The following is a 21,583-nucleotide window of genomic DNA, read 5'->3' as shown; positions in this document are numbered from 1 at the left end:
ACAGTGTTTAGACCTCTGCTAAAAGGAGAAGCCACACAGCCACTCCTTCCCGCACGGCCAAGATGCCATATTTTGGTGCCGAGCCGGTTTTAGTATCCTCAGGATGCTTGAGGCACAGGGAGAACGATGTTCGCTTTGGAGCAGCCTCGCTGGGGAATTTGGAAGCAGAGGTCAGGAGCTCCCCGAAGGCCAGTGCAATGGGAGAAGCTGGGTAATTAAGTCCCCCAATTTTTAAGCAAAGGCAGAAGAGATGGCATTTCAGGAAGGGTTAGCTTTTCTGGGCATCTAAGTTGGGGCGGGGGTAGGAGATGGCATGGGGGGGTGGCAGCCAACCAGCTCTGGCCTCTATCTGCATATTCATAAGCCCCCCACAGCGGTTGGCTGCGCTAGGCAGCCCCCAAGGTCCCCACTGCCGGTGGCCGCTGCAGGGCTGCGTCTGTCAGATGGTGCCTTGCGCTGAGAAGGGGTGGGCGGGAGGCTTCCCTCACCCGGCCACAGGCACCAGGCCTGCCTGGGGAGGAAGCCAATCACTTCCTGACCATGGCTCTTTGTGCCCCGGGCTGGTGAAGAGTGGACTGCTCCATCTCCTGGGGTGGTAGACCCCACCTGGCCACAGAGCCCAGGACTTGGATCTCCCCGAGGGCGTCTTCTCTGTGAGTAATACCGTCCCCTTCCATTTACCTGGCCAGAGCACTTTAAAAAAAAAAAAATGATGGAATGCTTCTTAAGAAAATTTTCAAGTATGTAGAAAAGTGGAGAGGCTAGCCTGGCAATACCCACCTCGTAGATTTAATCGTGGTTAATATGGTGCCATATTTGCTCCACCTGTTTTTGTTGGCTGAAGTATTTTCGAGCAAGTCACAGGCAGGACGGCAGGCCTTTTCGCTCCTAATACCTCACTCTCATACCCTGATACACATCTCCAGAGCACTTTTAAAACGCTTCTTTCATCAGGTTCTCACACCAGTCTTGAGTGACGGGATGATTTCATCCCCATTTTAGACAAGTGGAAAAGGCAGAAAGTGTGGCTTGAGGACAGATGGCTGTAGAAGAGCCCAGACCTCCTAACTCCCAGCCCAGGGCACCTGTCTCGGCCACAGGAGGGGATCTCACGTCCACAAGTGTTTCGCTAGATAGAATGAGACATTGCAGCCACTTTGTGACCTTGGGCATGTCACTTCACCTTGCTACGCTTCGGTTGCCTCATCCAACGCGTGAAGATCTGAGGTTCCCTAGTACTGGTCTGTGATGTTTTCATTGGTTTTCTCTGCTGTCAGCCTAGAGCTGCTTCAGATCCTCTGTCCCCCTCTCTCTTTCTGCCCCTCCCTCACTCTCTCGCTCTCTCTCTCTCTCTCTCTCGCAAAAATAAATTTAAAAAAAAATTTTTTTAAAAAGAAAAGACATTGTGAAGAGTTTTTTTTACAAAGCTAAACTTATTTGGGTATTATGCCCTTCCTCCTTTTTTTCTTAAAAAAAAAAAAAGGATGGTTAAGATTCTTTTATGAAATAAAAATGATAGTGGATTGTAGTCTTATACATTTATTTTGGGGGGCTCTTACCTGCAAGTAAAATGTCAAGACCTCTCTGGCTGGTCCAATTTTTTGTTTGTTTTCCTTTTTATTAATGGTTGAAATCTAAAAGTCTGGAAACCGTGCACTGTGCCAGATGATCCCCAAGTCCCCTGCAGGGCTAAATAAAGTTCCAGGGCTGTGGGGCCTCCCAGACCCGTCCTAGAGGAATTAAGGAGTGCCTATTGTCAGTGCTGGAGACAGCAGGCACGAGGATCTGGGAGACCGCACTGTGGTCAATTCCCTTTTACAGATGAAGAAACTGAGGGGAGAAAGAGGCAAAGCTAACTTAGGTAAGAGCTAGTGAGTCTGATCCAGGTCCGACACCCAGTGGATCATCCTTACAGCCACCAATGACGCAGACCCACAGGGTTCTGACTTGGTTGTATTTATGCCTGTCTGTGACGGGGTTGTGTGGACTGGGCTGTCACATTGACCTCCTCTACCCATTTCCACCATCAGCCAATGCAGGGAGAACTGCTCAGGGCTGGACCAGAGACGGATAGGGTCATTCCCAACCCACACCCGCATGGGGATGATTCAGGGGGCTCCCAGAGAATGAAACAGAGATGAGGTTGGACATGAAAACACCTTAGTAAAGTGTGAAAATGCTATATGACCTTGAAATGTGCCCCCACCCCCACCCCTCGAACAAGTTTACATTGACCGCTAAAGTTTGCTAGGCCTGGTAAGTACCTGGATGAGAGGCTGTTCAGGAATACTGTATCATATATAATGTGTGATCACAGCATGAATCCCGGTGGTGGACCCCGAGACCCTGTGACGTCTGCATGGGAGAGGCTGTTTCAGGATAAGGCTTTTCCTCCATGTTTCTCCAATCATCTTATTGGTGGTTATCTGCTAGGCACAAGGCTGGTCCCATTGGAATCCAGCGGGGTCTAGGAAATGAATGAAAGAAATTCTGCGAAGAGAAATGCTAAGTGTTCTCAACAAAAACCTGGCAGAAACTTTAACAAGGAAACAACAATAAACCTTCTTTCACAAATCTGGATTTAGCGTCAGTGGCAGCCATGAGAATGAACTGGCATCTCTTGGACTTTGTGTGGTGCGTTTTATCTAAGGCCCTCATAGTCTGCCTTGCTTTACTGATTGGTTCTCTGGTGGCCCTGCTGGAGTGTATCAGAGGCGTTCGCTGTTCCCTAAACGTGGGCACAGCACAGAAGGAAAGATACAGCCTGCACACTGCTGGTCTTACTTTAGCTGGCTCTGTGGGCTGCCCTTTCCCTCTGCCTCCTTGGGCAGAACTTTGGGAGATCTCAAGGAAGGTTTCTTGGAAGGGTATGGACTCTCAGGGAGAAGGGCTTCCCTGCTACGAAGCGATCTGTGCGGCTGAAAATTCCACGGATATGGGCTGTCTTTTCAGCCGGTACCACCCCCCACCTCCACCCCGGCCTCTTACCACTTCAGACACACAGTTTCTTTCTTAAGCCTATCATTTACTTGAAATTCCACTTAACTCTTATTTTACGCTTCCTAGCTGTAAAATCCTACATAACTTTATAGTTATCTCACGAGCCCTGTGGTCTGTGCTCGTTTGTAGCTCAATTTGCTTCTCTAGTGGAGTTTTGTATGTCTGGTGTCCAGGAATGTATACCCAAGAAAGAGTCAATGAGAGAAAATCCAGGCTTTGTTCGTTTGTTTTGTTAATTTAGTTAGTTAATTTAATTAGTTTTGTTAATTTTGTTAATTTTTAGAGTAGTTTTAGGTTTACAGCCAAACTGAGCAGTACAGAAATTTCCCATACATCCCCTGCCCCCACATATGCATAGCCTTTCCCATAAAGGCAAGTTTTAAATTACCAAGGGCAGGGTGCCTGGGTGGCTCAGTCGGTTAAGCAACTGATTTCGGCTCAGGTCATGATCTCATGGCTTGTGGGGCTCATGGGTTTGAGCCTGGCATCGGGCTCTGTCCTGACAGCTCGGAGCCTGGAGCCTACTTTGGATTCTGTGTCTCCTTCTCTCTCTGCCCCTCCCCTACTCATGCTCTGTTTCTCTCTCAAAAATAAATATTTAAAAAAATTAAAAAATTAAATTAGCAAGGGCAAAGATTGCTTTTTTTAAATTACAAAGTGAAAACATACCCATTGAAAATATGGAAAATACTGAAAAGTAAAAAGAAAAAAATAGAGAAAAAAATTGCCCATTAAAAAATTACAGTTCCATCATCTGTAAACAATTATTGCTAACATTTTAATATATTCCTTTCGCATCTTTTTTCCTTTGTATTTTCAAAAGCATTTTTCTCTCTCCCTACTTACTATATACTATAAAATAATGTTCTATAACCTCTTCTTAAACATGATTTTTTGAAAAATGATTACATAATATAGCATCACATAGCTAATACCATACTTTATATTTAATCAGTTTCTATTCTAATGCTGGGATGATCATTTTTGACATAAATCTGTGGGTATGGCATCATTTTCTTGATTTCACTTCTTAGACATAGAATCATTGACTCAAATGGTATAAACATGTTTAAGTTTCATAATACATAGCACATAAGTATTTCCTCCAATAGATGAGAAAAATAAGCCAGATTGCTGAGAATCAGAGGTTCAAATGTTGAGGTAATATTTTCACCCACCATATTGGCAAAGATTTAAAAGGCTGGCAATGCCCAGTGTTGGTGAGGATGAGGGCATATGTGTTCTTTTATAGATATATTGATAAGAAAGAAAATTGGCTATTTAGAAGTATATATACAAACAACGCATGAATACATCCTTATAAAATTTCAGTTAATGCAGAAATATACAGAGTAAAAATCGAAAGTTCTCCTTCAGTCTCTCAACTCCACTACCAATCAGTTGGTACATTTCTGGAGGGCAGTTGAGAAATGAGTATAAAAGTTTGGGGCACCTGGGTGGCTCAGACGGTTAAGTGTCTGACTTTCGCTCAGGTCATGATCTCACGGTTCGTTTTGAGGCTTGCGTTGGGCTCTGTATGTCAGCTCAGAGCCTGGAGCCTGCCTCAGATTCTGTGTCTCTCCCCTCTTGCGCCCTCTCTGTCTCTCTCTCTCTCTCTCAAAAATAAAGAAACATTAAAAAAAAATTTTTAAAAGTTTAACACATGCCCAGTCTTTGATCCAGAATTTCTACTTCTAGAAATGCATTCTAAGGAAAAAATAGTGTAAGTTCTAAGAGATATAGACAAGACTGTTCATCCCAATATTATTCATAATAACAATAGCTAACACTTACCAGTAAGTTATGATATGCCAGGAACTGGTCTAAAAATGGGTTAACTCATTGGATCCTTACAACAACCTTATGATAACAGCAGGTATTGTGGTTATTTCCCTGTTATTGATGAGAAAGCTGAGGTACAGAGAGGTCACAAAGCTAAGTAAGTGGCCCTAGGGATTCAAATCGAGGCAGTCCGGCTCTGCAGTCCGCACTTCCACCTCCATACTATCTTGTCTATATTGCTACACCAGTGACAACATAAGAAAAAAATCTGTCTAATCAAAAAGGAATTTGTTAAATAAATTATGATATATACATACAGTGGAATATCATCAGCTTTTACAATGTTGTTACAGATGGGTATTCATTAACATGAGAGACCAAAAAAAAAAAAAAAAGGAAGTTATAGGACTATGTATTTATAATTCCATTTCAAAAACTGATATAATTAGGGGAAATCATGTAAGTTTTCTGTACACAGAGAAAAAAGTGTGGAAAAAATGACAAGCACCAAAATGTTAACCGTGAATTTCCTTTTCTTTCTTTCTTTCTTTCTTTCTTTCTTTCTTTTCTTTTCTTTCTCTCTTTTCTTTCTTTCTTTTCCTTCTTTTCTTTCTTTCTTTCTCTCTCTCTCTCTCTTTCTTTCTTTCTTTTCTTTCTTTCTTTTCCTTCTTTTCTCTCTCTCTCTCTCTCTCTCTCTCTCTCTCTTTCTTTCTTTCTTTCTTTTCCTCTCAATACATTTCTATATTTGGGAAGTAAAATGACTCTTTATTGCTTTCATCATCTACGAAAAGCAGTAAAGCTATTTTTAAAGGGCTGTGGCAATCGCTACTCTGTCTGTAAATGTGAGTGCGCTGCTAGTTGATTTTTAAAGAGAAAGTGTTGCTGCTTCATATGCCACACCCCGGTGAAGGGCTCCGAGTGGCTTGCTGGCCCAGCACAGAGGTTTCCTGTTTCTCAGCTGCCCAGATGCAGAGTTTCCATGATTGTCCTACAGAGATGGGCGTAAACATCTCTGGGTGTCCAACCGCAGTGGTGTCTGGCTAGATTTCTAGTTTCTGGCCTCAAGACATTCCCGCTGATTGTTGCTTCATTAAGCACACAGAGCTCCATATCTTACCTATCTATCTATCATCTATCTGTATTGATTTTGTTCCATTTAGATGCTAGAAAGATCTGAAATAATGTACCTCTAATGAAGAGATGAAAATCAGTCTAAATGAAGTGCATACAGAACAATTTATTCAACCGAGTCAGCAAACACCTATTTGGTGACAATTGGCAATCAGGCACTACTTGGAGACACAAGGAGCGAGCTCACAGTCTAAAGGGGAAGATTGATTACTTCAGAGAGGGGGTGACATTTCAGTTGGATTTTGGAAAAGGAATAGGGGTGTGTCGGGTAGAAAAAGGAGGGCAGGGCTTTCCGGGGAGAGGGAAGAGTAAGGAGTAAGGGCAGAGACCTGACACAGCGCCCAGGACAGCTCAGTGGCAATGGTGAGTATTGAGGACAGTGGCTCCAGAGGAGGGGAGGCAGCTGCACCTTATATTTAACAGGCAGCTAGCAAAGACTGATTCCACGGAGGGGCATAAGCAGACCCACGTTTTGGAATATTAATGCCAATGTCAATGTCACTGAGGAAATGGAGACAATCAAAAGGGAACTTGCACTCACTCTCGTCACCGGGGCACCCACCTGCCAGCACCTGTCCACAGACACTGCCTTCCTCCACCACCATGGATGAACCAAGGGTTCTCGTCTCTAAAATCGATCCCTTCCCATGTATGAAATCTTGCCCCCACCTTCCTACCTAAGGACCAGCTCCAGAAATTCTCCCCCTGTGGCCTACATTAACAAACTTTATCTTTTCTTAAAAATGTTTATTTTAGTTTTGAGAGAGAGAGAGAGAGTGCGCAAGCAGGGAAGGGGCAGAGAGAGAGGGAGACACAAAATCCGAACAGGCTCCAGGCTCTGAGCTGTCAGCACAGAGCCCGATGTGGGGCTCAGACTCACAAGCCATGAGATCATGAGCTGAGCCGAAGTTGGCACTTAACTCACTGAGCCACCCAGGCGCCCCAACAAACTTTATCTTTATATGGCATCATTGCCATTAACCTATAGATATGCTGTTATTCTTTCTATCTTGAGAAACCCTCTCTTGACCCCATCTCTCCTTCCAGCCACTGTCCTATTTCTCTCCTCTCTGCAAAACTCCTTGAAAGAGGTGTCATAGTTAATGTCACCAATTCCTTCTCTTGTCCTCTGCCTTAAATCCACTCCAACCAGGCTTTTTCTCCCCGGGCTCCACCGAAACGGCTCTGATCAAGATCTTGAAAGCCTCTGTGTTACTAATAGTTGCTGTGTGACCTGACCTCTCCCGGCTCCTAGAAACACTTTCTTCCCTTGGCTCCCAGGAACTCACACACCCCTAGATTTCTTCCTATCTCACTGCTTGCTCCTTTTGCGCCCTTTATTTATTTAAAAAAATTTTTAACGTTTATTTATTATTGAGAGACAGACACAGAGTGTGAGCAGGGGAGGGGGCGACACAGAATCCAAAACAGGCTGAGCTGTCAGCACAGAGCCCGACGCGGGGCTCGAACTCACAAACTGCGAGATCATGACCTGAGCCGAAGTCGGTCGCTTAACCAACTAAGCCACCCAGGTGCCCCTCCTTTTGCTCCCTTTATTGATTCCCCTCTTACCCCCAGGCTCTTCATGCTGCTATGTCCCAGGACTCGGATCTTGGCCCCCTCCTCCTCTCTGTCTACACTCACTCCTCGGAGCTCATCCATCTACACACTGACAGCCATCAACTTTCTATTTCTAGTCCAGATCTCTCTCCACTGAGGCCCCAGGCTTATTTACCCCACTGCTTTGTCAATATCTTCATTTAGTTGTCTCATAATTGTCTCAGATTTAGCATGCAAAACTGAGCTCCTGATATCTCTCACCAAACCCGTTCCTCTATGGTCCTTCTGACTCAGCTCGTGCCATTTCATCCTTCAACTCACTCAGGCCAAACACATTGGAGTCATCGTCAGTGATACTTTATTTCTCTTTGCGCTCCACATCCAGTCTGTTAGCAAATTCCACTGGCTCCACGTTCAACGTCTATACAGGATCTGATGCTTTGCTACCGTCCTGGTCCAAGACACCTCATCTCTGTGATTACCATCTAGGTCACTGCCTGGAGGCCTAGATGCCTAGAGCCTCCTAGGGCTGTTTCAACCCATGCTCCCCCACCCCCGGCCTATTCTCCATCCAGTAAAGAATGATCCTTTTAAAACTAAGTCAGTTCGTACTGCTTAAAACCTTCCAGTGGCCCCTCATTTATCTCAGAGTAAGGGCTAATGTTTTCACAGTGGCCTTCCATTACTAACTTCGTATGTTATGCCACCTGGCTCCCTCTGCATGAATGTGAGCTCTACGTGGGCAGAGGATTTTGTCTGTTGCCAGCATTTGAGCCACGTTTGTTGAATGAATGAATGAATGAATGAGTGTAGAAGGACCAGAGTGAGGAAAGGCTAGAAGCTGGGGGACCAGTCATGAGGTATTGGAATTGTCTAGGTAAAAAGTTGAAACCCTGAATCCAGAAACGGTAATGGGAAAGCAGTGGACTGTGGTTCAGAGTCATTTTTTGACCATAAGTGACCAGACCTGATAACCAAGTCGGTGTTGAGAATGAGGAGCTGGGGAGGAGTCAGAGAGACTCCCAGCTTCCAGCTTAAACAAGATAGGTAGTGTGAGGGTTGAAGCAGAGGGGCAGTTACAGAGTTTGTGTTTGAAAATGTTGAATTGGGGCACCTGGCTGGCTCAGTCAGTTAAGGGTCTAACTTCAGCTCAGGTCATGATCTCGCGGTTTGTGAGTTCGAGCCCCGCGTCGGGCTCTGTGCTGACACAGCTCAGAGCCTGGAACCTGCTTCAGATTCCGTGTCTCCTTCTCTCTCTGCCCCTCCCGTTCACACTCTTTCTCTCTCTCTCAAAAATAAATAAACGTTAAAAAAATTAGAAAATGTCGAATTTAAGCAGGAGATGTTCACTCAGCAATTAGGATAACCATAACCAATCCCCTCTTCTTTTTGGAAGGTACTTAACTGAAAAAATACACAGCTTGTATTATTGTGAGTTTCTGTGGTTCAAATATCAATTCTGCCAGTTCAGTGGTCATCATTAGTTAGAAAACAGCCAACAGATGCTTAATGAGTGATCCAGTTATGTTTAGCAGATGGTAAGAGCTAATGTAAAAATAACTTTTCCTATTATACAAATAATATATATTCCTCGTCAAATGATCACAGGAAGTTAAAAAATGTTTCTCTCTCCAAGAGGTGGTAAACCATCCAAACGGTTGGGATACATTTTTAAAGTTAACGTGAATTAGGCAAGTTAGCTGTTTTGTTTTAGTAATTTATAAGTGTCTTACTCAAGGCAAAATCCTTCTATGTACTCCGACCCACGAACCCGGCTTTCTTCCAGTGGCATTTTCCTTGTGACGGACTGGAGTCACCGCCACCTCCCACCCTCGGCCCCAGGCACCAGGAGGGACATTGCTCAGGGCGGGCTTGTGCCAGCTGTGTCTGCTGGTCTGGCAGCTCCAGGTGGAGGAGCCACATCCAGCGGCTACAGAAGAGCCACGTTTTGCCCTAGGTAGAGAATTCCAGGTAAATTTTAGATCAAAAGTAGGACGAAGCAAGTGGACCCTTTCCTGAAAGGATTTGTGCAAGAGAAGCAAAAGGACGGGGTGCCTGGGTGGCTCCGTCGGTTAAGCGTCCGACTTCGGCTCAGGTCATGATCTCACAGTTCGTGAGTTCGAGCCCCGCGTCGGGCTCTGTGCTGACAGCTCAGAGCCTGGAGCCTGTTCAGATTCTGTGTCTCCCTCTCTCTCTGCCCCTTCCCTGCTCATGCTCTGTCTCTCTCTGTCTCAAAAATAAATAAAAATTAAAAAAAAAAAGAGAGAGAGAGAAGCAAAAGGATAGTGGGAATTTGTAGAGGAGAAACATGAATGTACCTCTTTGAGGAAAGGAAGCATCCCCTTGGCAGACAGAGGAGTCAGTCTCTTATACGGGTCTTTCCATCCGCAGGGAGGCAGCTGAAGTGTTGTCGTGTCAAAGGATTTGGAATCTCAGCAACTGAGAGCCACTCTGCGGCCTCTCTGACCCTTGGTTTCCTCATCTGTAAAATGGGAGAATTACACTGATTCTCAAGTTTGGTGCAAGGTGCAATGAGGTAACGTGTGAATGTTTTGTAAACTTGAAGGGCCTTAAACTTGCCATCTGAGGCCTCCTAGTTAAAGTACAGTGTATTTTGATACTTTGTGGGGGAAAAATAGCTTTAGGCAGCCTTTTCTAAACTAGCTGCCTCCTTCTTCCCACACCCTCATCCCAATTTACAACCCCTTATTGTGCTTTTTCTTCCTAGCAGATCTCACGACGACCTGAAAATATACTCGTTCGTTCTCTCTCCCCGGGGGAGACGGCCAGCTCCATGAGAGCAGGATCCTGCTGGTCTTGTCCTCCACTGTCTCTCCAAGTGCTCAGAAGACGGCCTGATGCACAGTAGGAGCTAAGGAACTAGTTGTTGAATGTGAGCAATGAATACCTGATCTGATTCTTCCAGGAACAGGGCAGTGTAGTGGTCAAACAGCTGGTTCTCGAACTTCGGTTTGCTTGTTTCAAATGCAGGTTCTCCCCTGCCCCCCAGTATGGAGGGATTCTGATTTTGCAGGGCTGGTGAGGGCTACTGAATTTGCTATTTTTAACAAGTGCCCTGGGTGATTCTGTTGTGGCAGAGGCACTAAGAAGGTTACTCTGAATCAGACAGATCTTGTTTTGACTCCAGCCTGCCTCTGACTAGTTGTGTGACCTTCCGGAGGTCACTTAACCTCTCTGGGCCTAATTCCTCCCTGAAGGATCCCTCTTGGGAATCTCCTCAGAGTAGGGTCCCACCCAGCAGCACAGTATCTCATGGGAGCTGGTGAGAGATCCAGAATCTCTGCCCCGGCCCCGACCTGCTAAATCTGGATCTTCATTTTAACAAGATCCCTAGGTTATTTGCGCACGCAAGTTTGAAAAGCACGGCTCAAAATCACATATACTGTTTTCTCCCTGTCTCTAATTCAGAGTCTACTCAGATTTGTGAGTTCTGGCATCTCAGAGTCTGAATCCTTGACAGCTGCTTCTCATCCTCCTGAGTGTGGAGGAGGAACCCCCAGCTCCCTCGAGGTACCCGTCTCGTTGAGGACATCGGGAGAAAGAATTCCCTCACAGAGCCACAACCGACCTTCTGAGCAAGAGCCTTGTGAGCCAGAGGATGGATCCAAACTCTGGCTTGCTTTCTCCTCTGTCCCGGGCCTGTTCCCACCTGGCAGAACCCTGTATGGAAGGTGAAAGAAGCCCAGCCCCCCGAGAGCAAGGCGGAGACCCCCACTTTCCCTGGAGCCCTGTCCCCAGCTCTAGCTTTGCTGACCCTGACTGGTTTTGCGATGAGAACATCCAAGCAAAGAGGGCCAGAGTGGAGACCATTGTCCAAGGCATGTGCCTCTCTCTTAATGCTCTGGTGCCAGGCAATGCCCAAGCCAGGGACAGTCCGTATTGCCCAGAGAAGGCCCAGGAGCGGAAGAGGAAGCAGAGCCTTCCCACGCAGCAAGGCCCTCTGAAGCCAGGCCCTGTCGGAGACCATGGCAGCAGGAAAGGGGGCCCTCGGGTAAGAGAACAGCTCTATCAGCTGAAGCAACAGCTAAGGCATTTGCAAAAGCACATCTTGCAGGCTGCTGAGCCCAGGGACGCAGCTCAGGATCCAGGAGGCTCTGAGATGGACAAGGGCCCTCTAAGCGTAAAGCAGAGGAAGGGCTATGGATCTAGGCCCTGGGCTGTGGACAGTGATCACCACCATCAGGGTTCCCGTGGGGACCTCTCCCAGAAAGAAAAACACAGAGCGTCTGAAGTCGAATACCAGTCTGAGGAGCCCAGGGTCCTTCCTTGTGGAGCACAGGATTTGCTGGAGATTCTGAGGAAAGAATTGACCGGGGCCGTGTCCCAAGCTGTGGACTCAGTATTACAAAAGGTACTCTTGGATCCACCGGGCCACCTGACCCAGCTGGGTAGAAGCTTCCAGGGGCTTGTGCCAGAGGGTAGCAGTGAGCCCTCGCCTCCTGAGAGAGGTATCTGTAAAGATCTGTTTCCTTTTGCCACCTTGCCCAGGAGGGCCCAGCCACAGACTGGGGTCCTGTTGCGAAACTTATCATTGGCCAACCCTCTAGATCCTCCTAGGTACCCTGTCTCTTCAAGAATGATCCCCAGACCCTATCAGGGTCGGCCAGCAAACTGTCCTCTGACTGTGCCTTCCCACATCCAAGAAAATCAGATTCTTAGCCAGCTACTGAGTCATGGACCCAGTGACCACTGGGATAGCAGTCTTCCCCAAGATTCATCTTCCCAAAGTCACTCCTCCCCAGAGTCTGCCCTGCGACCTTGGGGAGCAGTCAAATTGCGACCGTCGGTTCTGAGCCAACAGCAGTACCCCTTGCCCTTCACTTCCCCTGGTTTGGAAAGACTGCCCCTTCTTCCCTCGGTGAAGGTGGAACAGGGCGGCCTGCAGTGTGCCCCAGATGTGCTTCCATTTTCTTCAGTCCACATATCCTTTACTAGTAACTGAGGTTCTCAGTGCCACAGCTCAGAGAAATGGGAAATCTGGAAGATGGAGGGAGGTGGGGACAAATAACTCCATGGCGTTTAAATAGCTTTGCTTCCCTGGCGGTCTTGTTACTGTAGCTTCCAGGCCTTCCTTCCCTGGGGCTCATAGTTTTTAGGTTCTGAGAAAGTGGTAGCCACATTTTGGGATTTAAGGATGCTGGGAAGATTCATTTACTTTCTTCTGGGACACATTGGATTCTACCACTACTGACTCTTTCCTTTGGGTCTAAAAGAGTTTTGTTTTTAAACTCAAATGGGCTTCCAAAATACGGGCTTCCTTCTATGGAAGGAAAAAACCCATAATTCGGTTGTCAGCAGCCTGTACAGCTAAACAGAGAGAGGGAATGACCTCATCTGAAGCATGGCTCCCCCAATCCCTTGGTTGCAGAGGCAGAAAAGCCTGCATTGTCTAGGTAATTCACAGGGAAGCTATGAGGGACTAGAAACTTCTGAGGCAGATGGAAAAGGGGATGCTTTCCTGAGGGACTAGACCCAAGAGGCAGCTGGAAGGGGTAAGAAGACTTTAGTTTAAGGAACAGCTTCTAAGCTGCAGCTGAGAGAACCAGAGCTTGGGGGCTGGGCATGTAGAGGGAAGGGGGGCCCCTGAGGGGAGGACTGAGGGGCCCAGGCTGGGCTGTAGGGGTCTGGATCTTATTGCAAAAACTTTGCAACCCTTAGGCAGACTCCACTCTTTCAAATAGTGTTGCCCAGAGTAACCCTCCCTCAGGATATTAATAGTTGTTAAATTAGGAAGAAAGCAGCTTGGGTAAATAGTAGGTTATTTCTACTGGTTACTTAAATACTGGTTATTAAACACTGGTTATTTCTACTACTGGGTAGTTCGTGGGACTTCTTAGAGGCTTTAACGTGCTGATGTCCTATGTGAAGCTCTAAGAGGAGAATGTATGCAGCCTCAGACTCACATGACCAAAGATCCTCTTCCAGCAAGCATCTCGTGGGAGTGAAGTTCCTGACGACATTATTTTGGATACTGCATTTTTAGCGAGCTGAGCTCAACACCGCTGCCTCTCATAAGCGGACTGTAATTCGGCCTCCTGAGGTCAACGCATCTGTGGAGCTGCATATCCAGGCGCAAAATATGCCCAAGAAGGTTGTGTCCTCTTGGCAGAGGGCGTGGGGGGGGGGGGGGGGCGGGTAGGTGGATTGTGTTAATGGCCGCAGGATGGGGTGGGACCAGCTCACTGCCACAAGAGGGTGGGCTCTTGTGTCCTAAATGCCACGAGCGCCCTCTGCCTGTCACGGGTGTTGGCAACACCCCTAATGCTTGGGCACCGCTGCGTGCTTCCCAGGCAGGCCAGACCGACTATAAAACCAAGGCTAAGGACACCTCACCGGCCACTGCTGCCTCTTCAGGCAGTAGGAAATCTTCTTGGAGGTGTAGAGATTGCCAGGAAATCGCCCCGGCTGACAAAGGCTACCTGTCTGGGCCTTTGGTAAGAGGCCACTGGTTAAGACTCCCTGTTAAAGTCAGGCGGTGGCGGAAGAGCCTGAAGGACTCAGCGCCCAAAGATTCTCTGCTGTACTTCCCTTGGCAGGGGCATGCTGGTATTTCTGGGGGCACCTACTGCGTGCCTAGCCCCGCTCTGTAAAATGAGGAGTGGACTCAGAGTCGGGGGAGGCTGGGGAGGCCATCGACCGGGCCTGGCTGCCTGGAAAGATTTGGGGCTCCCAGACAGCTTCCTGGTTCCCCAACTATCCCCTCATCCCTGTTGCCTATGTGCCAGCATTAGAGATGTGTTCCCGTCGGCCGGGAAAGCCACCGAGCGCCAGCACCCATTCACATTCCCACAACAACCCACGAGACAGGTAGAGCGGGAGTGATGAGACAGTAGGGGGCGGCGTTTGCTGTGCGCGTTCCCTGAGGTCGGCCAACAGTTCACAAGTGAGGGTCCACCGGCACTTAGCCACCATTCTGAAACTCCGAGCTCTGAACATCCCTGTGATTTCTCTCCCCTAAGGTGGATGGGAACATGTTTGGTGGCAAAACCCGACCTGCACTGGTTGGAGGCTATTTATAGACTATCCCACTTAGTGCAAATAGTCCTCCAATTTGCCCTGGCAATGTTAATGTATTGGATTGCAGACTGCTGCCACAGCCCCTGCTCTGGCCGTTAACTGACGTATGGTCTATGCACCATATTACCGTTGTAAAATAATAACTTCTGAAATCCGAACCCCATTTGGCCTGGCGTTTTGGATAAGAGGTTGTGGGCCTGTGTTACGTCACAATCCTCAAGCGGCCACTCTAGATCAGGTATCTGGGAGGCGGGGACAGAGAAGCAAACTAACTTGCCCAAGGTCACAAGACAGACACATGCAGAGCCAGGATTCAAACCCAAGCACAAGTTTTAACTACTATACTCACATTTTAGAAATGAGGCCCGGAGAAGATAAGTGGCTTGCTCAAGATCACACAGCTAATAGGTGGCGAAATCAGTATCTGAAACTGGGTCTTTGGACTCTTAAATCCAGGATTCTTTCCACAGCATTTATAAGCCTTTAAGAAGGATAAGAAGTTGGTCCAGTGAGGCAAGGGCAGGGGTCTTCTGGGCAGCAGCCTGGATGCCAGGGCCAGTTGTAACTGAAAATCAGTTGGTTTAGTCTCCTTTGGCTAAACTGGCATGTCCTACTGAGAAGCCTTAGTCGTCCTAAAGGTACGGATCTCCGACCTGAGCGCCAAGGTTACTCTGTATAATGCTTCTCACCCAGCCCCAGGACTGTCCCTGGGAATGCTATGTGTTCTCGTGCAAGAACCTTTATTTCCTTCCCATGCTGGTGCCAGGCAGTCACAACACAGCTCCCTCCTCTTGTTAGAGGGGAAGCAATCTGTTCTCAGAGTGACGTATGGGTTGGAATATCATTTCCATATTTCTGTACGGATTAAGGCTGACCATATAATCACTCATTCATTCCTTCATCCAACCAACATTTATTGAGCACCTACTATGTTCCTAGCACCGGGCTAGGCATGTGGAATACAAAGATGAAAAGATAAGGTCCTTGCCCTCAAGGAGCTCACAATCTAAATGGGGAGACAAACATGCAGTAAAAATTCCAGGGAGGTCATTGCTACAACGGAGGTTTGTACAAAACGCCTTGAGAGCCCAGGGTAAGGAAGGCCTCATTCAGCAAGGAAATATTTCACAGAGGAAGGGTGTCTGGGCTGAACTGGGAAGCGTGAGGGAAGCTCTGCCAGGCAAATGAGGAGCAGACACAGCCGAGAAGTTCAAGCTTCCTGAGCCGGAGCAAACGGTGCTCTTGTACTCAGGCAGGTTAGGTGTGTATTGGCTTCAACACTGCAAAGGGAGCTCTGAGAATAGAATGGGGACCATCTAGTGGGCTTGTCTCATTTTACAGATGAAGAAACTGAGGCCCAGAAGGGGAATGAAATCTCTATGTGGGGCTTTGAAATCTGGGACAGACCTGCCGTCTTTCCCCATCCTGTTCTGAGAGCACACACACAAAGTACAACAAACTGTATTTGATATCATAAAGGCTGTAGAACTTTCACACATCAAAATGTTTTTTAAATTCTGCAAATTTACTGTACATATATGGTATTGAGCATCTGGAAAGCAAAAGCTTCTTTCTTAGTTTTTAAGTAAGCTCTAGGTCCAGTGTGGGACTTGAATTCACAACCCCAAGATCAAGAGTCACTGGTTTTGCCGACTGATCCAGCCAGGCGCCCTAAGAAAGAGCTTATCTGATCAGACAGAAGAATGGAACGAATACACCATTCGCCCAGAAAAAATGAAACAAAAGAAAAAAAGAAACCGTCAGGAACAGGACAAGTCATTATTTGGATTAACTGATAAAAATCACGTGATAAAGCGGTGTTAGTTTTCCTTGACGCTGAGATAAATCCAGGAGGGCCTAAATCCTGGTCACTTGAAGAAAGCCAAACTCATGTTTTTCTTCACACGCTACCCCAGCTCCAACCTGCTGAAGGCTTATTTCCCTGATGTCCAGGTAAAGTCATTCTTCACCTCCAAAAGCCTCTGAAAAACTCCCAAGAGGGAATGGTTTTGCCCAGTGGGAGGCAAGTCCTAGGTCATCTTATGTGCTCCTCAGGTCCCCTTCATGTTGCTGATGGGATCGGTACAATTTCCAGTTCTGGGCTGAGACTCTGTATGAATAACTTTGGGCCACAAAGGTTGGGTATCTGAATTTTAAGCTTTTGACCTGTAGATATACAAACCCATGGGGAGGAAGGGTGGAGGCGAGAGAGAAACATTAGTAAATGGCATTTTTGGCCTAGTGTTTTTTCTCTGCTGGGGAAGACTATGAAAAAGATAGAATACGTAAAGGGTTGGACATTGTCACATTTATATTCAAATTGCTGTATTTCAACACTGAATGAAGGTATGTAGACATCAAGCATGACGATAAGGAAAATCAAGCTCTGACAGCTGGAACCAGACTATGCCTGTTCCCTTACCCTGGGTGTTGGGAGAGGGCAGCTAATACTTTGGATCTACTTCTTTGTGTTTTCCAGATCTTTCCCTCACATTCGGTTGCTTGGTTGACTCCTGCACCAAGCTCTGATTTCGATTCATTCTGCAACTCCAAGGTTGCAATGGCCTGCTCTCTGCTCTATACCCTTATCGCTTCCTTTTGCCCTTGACTCGGCAGAGAGCTCTGGGGCTGCTGTGCCACCTGCCCAGGTGCAGCAGAAACTGGTACCACACTGGCTTTGACGCGAAACCCTCCCAAAGTCACAGTAGACACCATGGAAATCTTTTCATGGGTAAAAAAGTCATAGATATAGTACGTCAAAACAGTATTTTCTAATCGGCATTATAGCTAATTCGGGTTTTTCTGTGTACAAGTGAAAAGGCTAGGAAAACGGCTGTGACTTCTTTTTTAAAGAAAGCCCTTTCTCATGGTGGCTGAAGCCATCCTTATTAAGCCCTATGTTGAAATGGAGGCTGAGAGTTCTGGCTCTGAGCACCTCATGGCAAACATCCGACCTGATGGGCCCTGTTGTTTGTACAGTTCAACCGCTGCATTACCTCCCAGATGATCAAGTGGTTCAGCAACTTTCGTGAGTTTTATTACATCCAAATGGAAAAATTTGCCCGGCAAGCGATTTCAGATGGTGTCACAAATCCCAAAATGCTGGTGGTACTCCGAGACTCAGAACTTTTTCGAGCTCTCAATATGCACTATAACAAAGGAAATGACTTTGAGGTAAGGAAAATCAAGCTCTGACAGTTGGAACCAGACTATGGGCCCCCTGAGGTCTGATGAATGCCTTCCCTTTGTGATTGAGTTTTCGAGAAGACCTCCTTCCGTATCTGTCCGCAAATCACGGAGAGCCAGGGCAGCCTAGGGCCAATCTCTGTATCACCCACACAGATGAGATTCAACATCTTGTAGGCAACAGGTAGATATCACAAGCTGAATGTACAGCCAGTTTTCATCTGAAACGGAAGCAGAAGCCAGCCGGGTGTTGTGCCATTTAAGAGTTAATACTCTGTAACTACAACTTGCCGTAACTTGCGGAACTTCTCCCCATAGTGTCAGGAGGCATCCGACTACATGCTACGCTGTTGCCGCACCCAGACTTGGCCTCTGTTATCTTTACAACAATTTTTGTTCATTTCATCATTTCGTTCTTTATTCTCACTTGATCAGTTTTATTTGTGGGCCTTTCACGACAAGTCACCTCAGATCCTCTCTCTCTCTGGAAATAATGAATAAGCAGTACTCCAGCTTCTGGGTCCTTTGGGGACCTCTGTGAAGGCACACTGGTGGCACCTTAGAGAGTAAGGTGTAAAGGGTGAGCAAGTGGCCTAGATGTCACCGGTGAGTACTCCTAATCTAGACACGCATTTCCTCGTGTGCGGCGAACAGCTCTGCTGGGGGGCATTCTGTTCTGCAGGTCACGGACCACCCTTCCCTCGCCTTACCCCTCTCACGTGACTCTGATACTTCCAACGAAGGGGAGGAACGCTGGTATCCACCAGACGTTCTGTCAGAACCTGAGCCTCCTTTCTGAGGCTCGTGGGGTCAGGGTGTGTGGACAGGGTGGTGCTGCCACATCTTTGCGTGTGGGGTGGCCATCTGGCATGCGGTGGTGGCAAGCCCTGGGCCAGACTGGGTTTGGAGGACTTGTGGGACTCCCCATCATTTACGATGCCAGTCTGTGTCAGGGCCTGGAACATACTGAGTCCCCCTCAACCTGGTGCTTGACTTGGGAAGCAGGAATGGTTCCAAGTCTTTTGGATCCAACCCCAAAAGATGGTGGGATGAGGAAAACAGTTGTAAACTTGGGTGCATGCCTTTCCACATTAGGCACTAAGGAACAGAATACTAAAAACCTTCGTTGAACCACAGATTTAATTTTGATCAGAGTCCGTTTCTCATTTACTGAAAACGCACCATTAGTAGAATCAGCTTCTCCTCCATAAGGTGTGTCCCTAATATGCTTTTTCCCAGGGCTGTCTCATGGGTACCATCGTTTTAAAGTTTGTATTTGATGAGACAGCAGGGGATTCTGAGGGCTGCAGAAGTCGAGGGCCGGGGGAGCAGGGATGTTCTTATCAGCCCACCACCCCAGGAACAGGCAGCACTGAGATCTGCATGGTGTCGGTGCTTCAGAGCCTCATGTCTTTTCTTTCTTGCGGGTCTCTTTGGGAATGCAGGTCCCGGATTGCTTCTTGGAAATCGCCAGCTTGACGTTACAGGAGTTCTTCAGGGCTGTCTCCGCAGGGAAAGACTCAGATCCTTCCTGGAAGAAACCCATTTATAAAATTATTTCGAAACTGGACAGTGACATCCCAGAGATATTCAAATCTTCCAGCTACCCCCAGGAGCTGTTTCGGAATTAAGATCTCACAAAGTGAGGTGCAACTGATCAGGTCTTCCTGGGTTTGTCTTAAATGGCAAGTCAGTACAGTTGTAGTCATATAAAAAGGGCATAGGGAGAACCCCCCCCCCCCCCGCCCACACACACACATAGGCACTAGTACCATTTCTGATCATTTATTTCCCTTTTCAGAATCATCAGAGGTTTAATCTCAACTATAAAATATATCAACCACATGTGGTAGCATACTGTAAAAGGAACACAACAGTTTGGAAGCAGAACTTAAATCTCCACTTCATTGTTTCTGGGTGTTGTGACCCTGGGAACTTGCTGGGATCACTGCGTCTGTAAAACCAGATTGTGAGGATTAAAAGATAGTAAGTCCTGAAGTACTCTGTGAAACGTTACTCACTACACAAAGGCTAGTGTTTCCCCCAACTTGGCTTTCAGATAAAGTTACCTTTTGTGGGGTTTTTACAAATTGCTGGTTTTAGTTACCTATTTATCAAGCTCCACTTGTTTGCTAGACACTTTCAAATACATTAGCTTTAAGCTTTTCACCCTGAAAAGTAGATATTAGCTTCATTTGAAAAACAACCACACCCAAGCTTTGGAGCTGTGAGGTAACTTGCCAAAGTAGAAGGAAGGTAGGGCATTTGGGGTGGCGGGGACGGTCAGGAGTATGGAGGAACCCAAGCCCTTCCGAAGCCAGACTGCATGCTGGACCACCTCATGCTGCTCTGTGATTGCAAACAGACTACCATGGCCAGGAAGTATCCAGCACTGCTGGGACGCTGTCATCTGACAAGCCCTGCCTAGCACTCAGGAGTGCTTCATCACCCAGGATTTCCAGGCGCATTCCAGCATGCCCAACGCAAACTTTCTGTAGGACGTGAGTGTTGCTGTTCATTCATTCATCTGCTGGGAGTTTATCAGCAGGACAGCCCAACTAGTCTCTAGCTGACCAGTACAACTGATGCCCAGCCTCTTATGTGCAGAAGAAACTGAACTTCAGACTTGGAAGCTAGAAAGGGCCTTAGGAGATATCTGGCCCACCCAGCTTAAATTAGAAAGGAGGGAACTGAGGTCCAGATAGGAGATCTGCACAGCCTGTGCATAGTCTCACAGACAATGAATGGCATAAATCGGGGTGAAACACAGCATCACACACAGAAACAGAAATTCTCCCACTCCATAAGGAAAGTACAGGCCATGGTCAATCTTTCACAGACCCAGGAGTTCATGAAATCAATACCACCCCCACCCCACCCCCCCCCCCCCCGCCCACTGGCCCAATACAAATTGTGACGCACTCTGAGTATACAGGCGAGACATGTGCAAAGCCGAGTAACTGCATCTGTCCTGTGAGCTAGTCAGAGCCAAGTCTTTGGTAAAGGTGTGTGAGCTGGGGTGGGGTGTCCTACAGAGTTCAGGCTCTGTCATTCCGAATAAGGGATGTCTGTGACTTCATTAGCTTCCTTGTTTCCCATCTACATAAAACAAGTTTCTATATTCAACTACCCCACTTCCTTGACTTTTTGGGTGGGCTGGATCAGAGGAGATAAAATCCCTAAACTATTGCTAGATGTATCAACAAAAAAAGGTACGAATAAAGAACTTTCTTTTGAATTTTCCCTTACTTCAAACAGCTGAGAGGAAAAACAAAACAGATGTACTCAGCCCAAACTAATCTTCAGGTTGCTTTAAGGTTATTTGTAAGTGCCCTTTGATATATCCATCTGCACTCAGATTATCTTTGCCATATTTTCTCCCAGAATTTTCCCTTCAAAAATGAAGGAATCTGCCAAATTTAAGTTTTAAGAGTAGGCAAGCACGGAGTATCTTGAGCAAGAACAGTTATCTGTGTTTGGAGACGGCAGAAGAACCCACTTCAATAACTATTGAAGATATTCATGAGAAACAATTCGAAATTCACGATTGTCTGATATGGAGCTGCCATTTTCTGTCCCAAACCTGAAATTCATTAGCGTGTGTTTTAAAGATTTAGCCACGCCACATCCAGGGCAGTGAACCTTGTCCCAGGGACCAATTAGATGAAATGTACATGCTCAAATTGAAAACATTTGTGTACTACAGTCCTTCCAGAAGTGTTCTCTAACCACTGACCTAAACACAGAAGAATGTATAAATATACATGCCTGCCAACATAAGAATTCTATCTTTGTTATGTTTTTCTGTTTTTACCAAGTATCTCTCTTTCTCTGTTGGGAACACATTCTGAGCCGGTTATTAAGTTCTTTTAGCTGTCATAACATT

At 46.8% G+C, this 21,583-nt stretch overlaps 1 protein-coding gene and 1 long non-coding RNA gene across 2 annotated transcripts; one reads left to right on the top strand and one right to left on the bottom strand.

Moving 5' to 3' along the window:
- Positions 1-1,470: 1,470 nt before the first annotated feature.
- Positions 1,471-13,561, bottom strand: LOC145715573 (uncharacterized). The gene is made up of 3 exons (XR_014137837.1): positions 13,398-13,561; positions 9,792-9,955; positions 1,471-2,467 (listed from the first exon to the last, which is right to left on the bottom strand). It is a non-coding gene; the product is annotated as an uncharacterized LOC145715573 (long non-coding RNA).
- PROX2 (prospero homeobox 2) lies at positions 10,683-20,567 on the top strand. The gene is made up of 5 exons (XM_060620279.3): positions 10,683-12,409; positions 13,553-13,564; positions 16,363-16,464; positions 17,491-17,685; positions 19,143-20,567. The coding sequence occupies exons 1-5, from the start codon at positions 11,093-11,095 to the stop codon at positions 19,326-19,328; spliced, it is 1,812 nt and encodes a 603-aa protein (XP_060476262.3). The 5' UTR covers positions 10,683-11,092; the 3' UTR covers positions 19,329-20,567.
- The last annotated feature ends 1,016 nt before the right edge of the window (positions 20,568-21,583 follow it).

This window comes from Panthera onca, chromosome B3, assembly GCF_046562875.1.
Source record: "Panthera onca isolate mPanOnc1 chromosome B3, mPanOnc1 haplotype 2, whole genome shotgun sequence".
NCBI lineage: Eukaryota > Metazoa > Chordata > Mammalia > Carnivora > Felidae > Panthera > Panthera onca.
The sequence above is the reverse complement of the archived record's forward strand: the minus strand, read 5'-3'. Positions and strand labels throughout refer to the sequence as shown.

Excerpts from the sequence above, each read along its gene's own strand:
- PROX2 (XM_060620279.3), top strand. The coding sequence starts at position 11,093 with ATGGATCCAAACTCTGGCTTGCTTTCTCCTCTGTCCCGGGCCTGTTCC. Across the intron at positions 16,465-17,490 it reads CTTATTTCCCTGATGTCCAG|TTCAACCGCTGCATTACCTC; the intron begins GTAAAGTCATTC and ends TTGTTTGTACAG. Across the intron at positions 17,686-19,142 it reads ACAAAGGAAATGACTTTGAG|GTCCCGGATTGCTTCTTGGA; the intron begins GTAAGGAAAATC and ends TTGGGAATGCAG.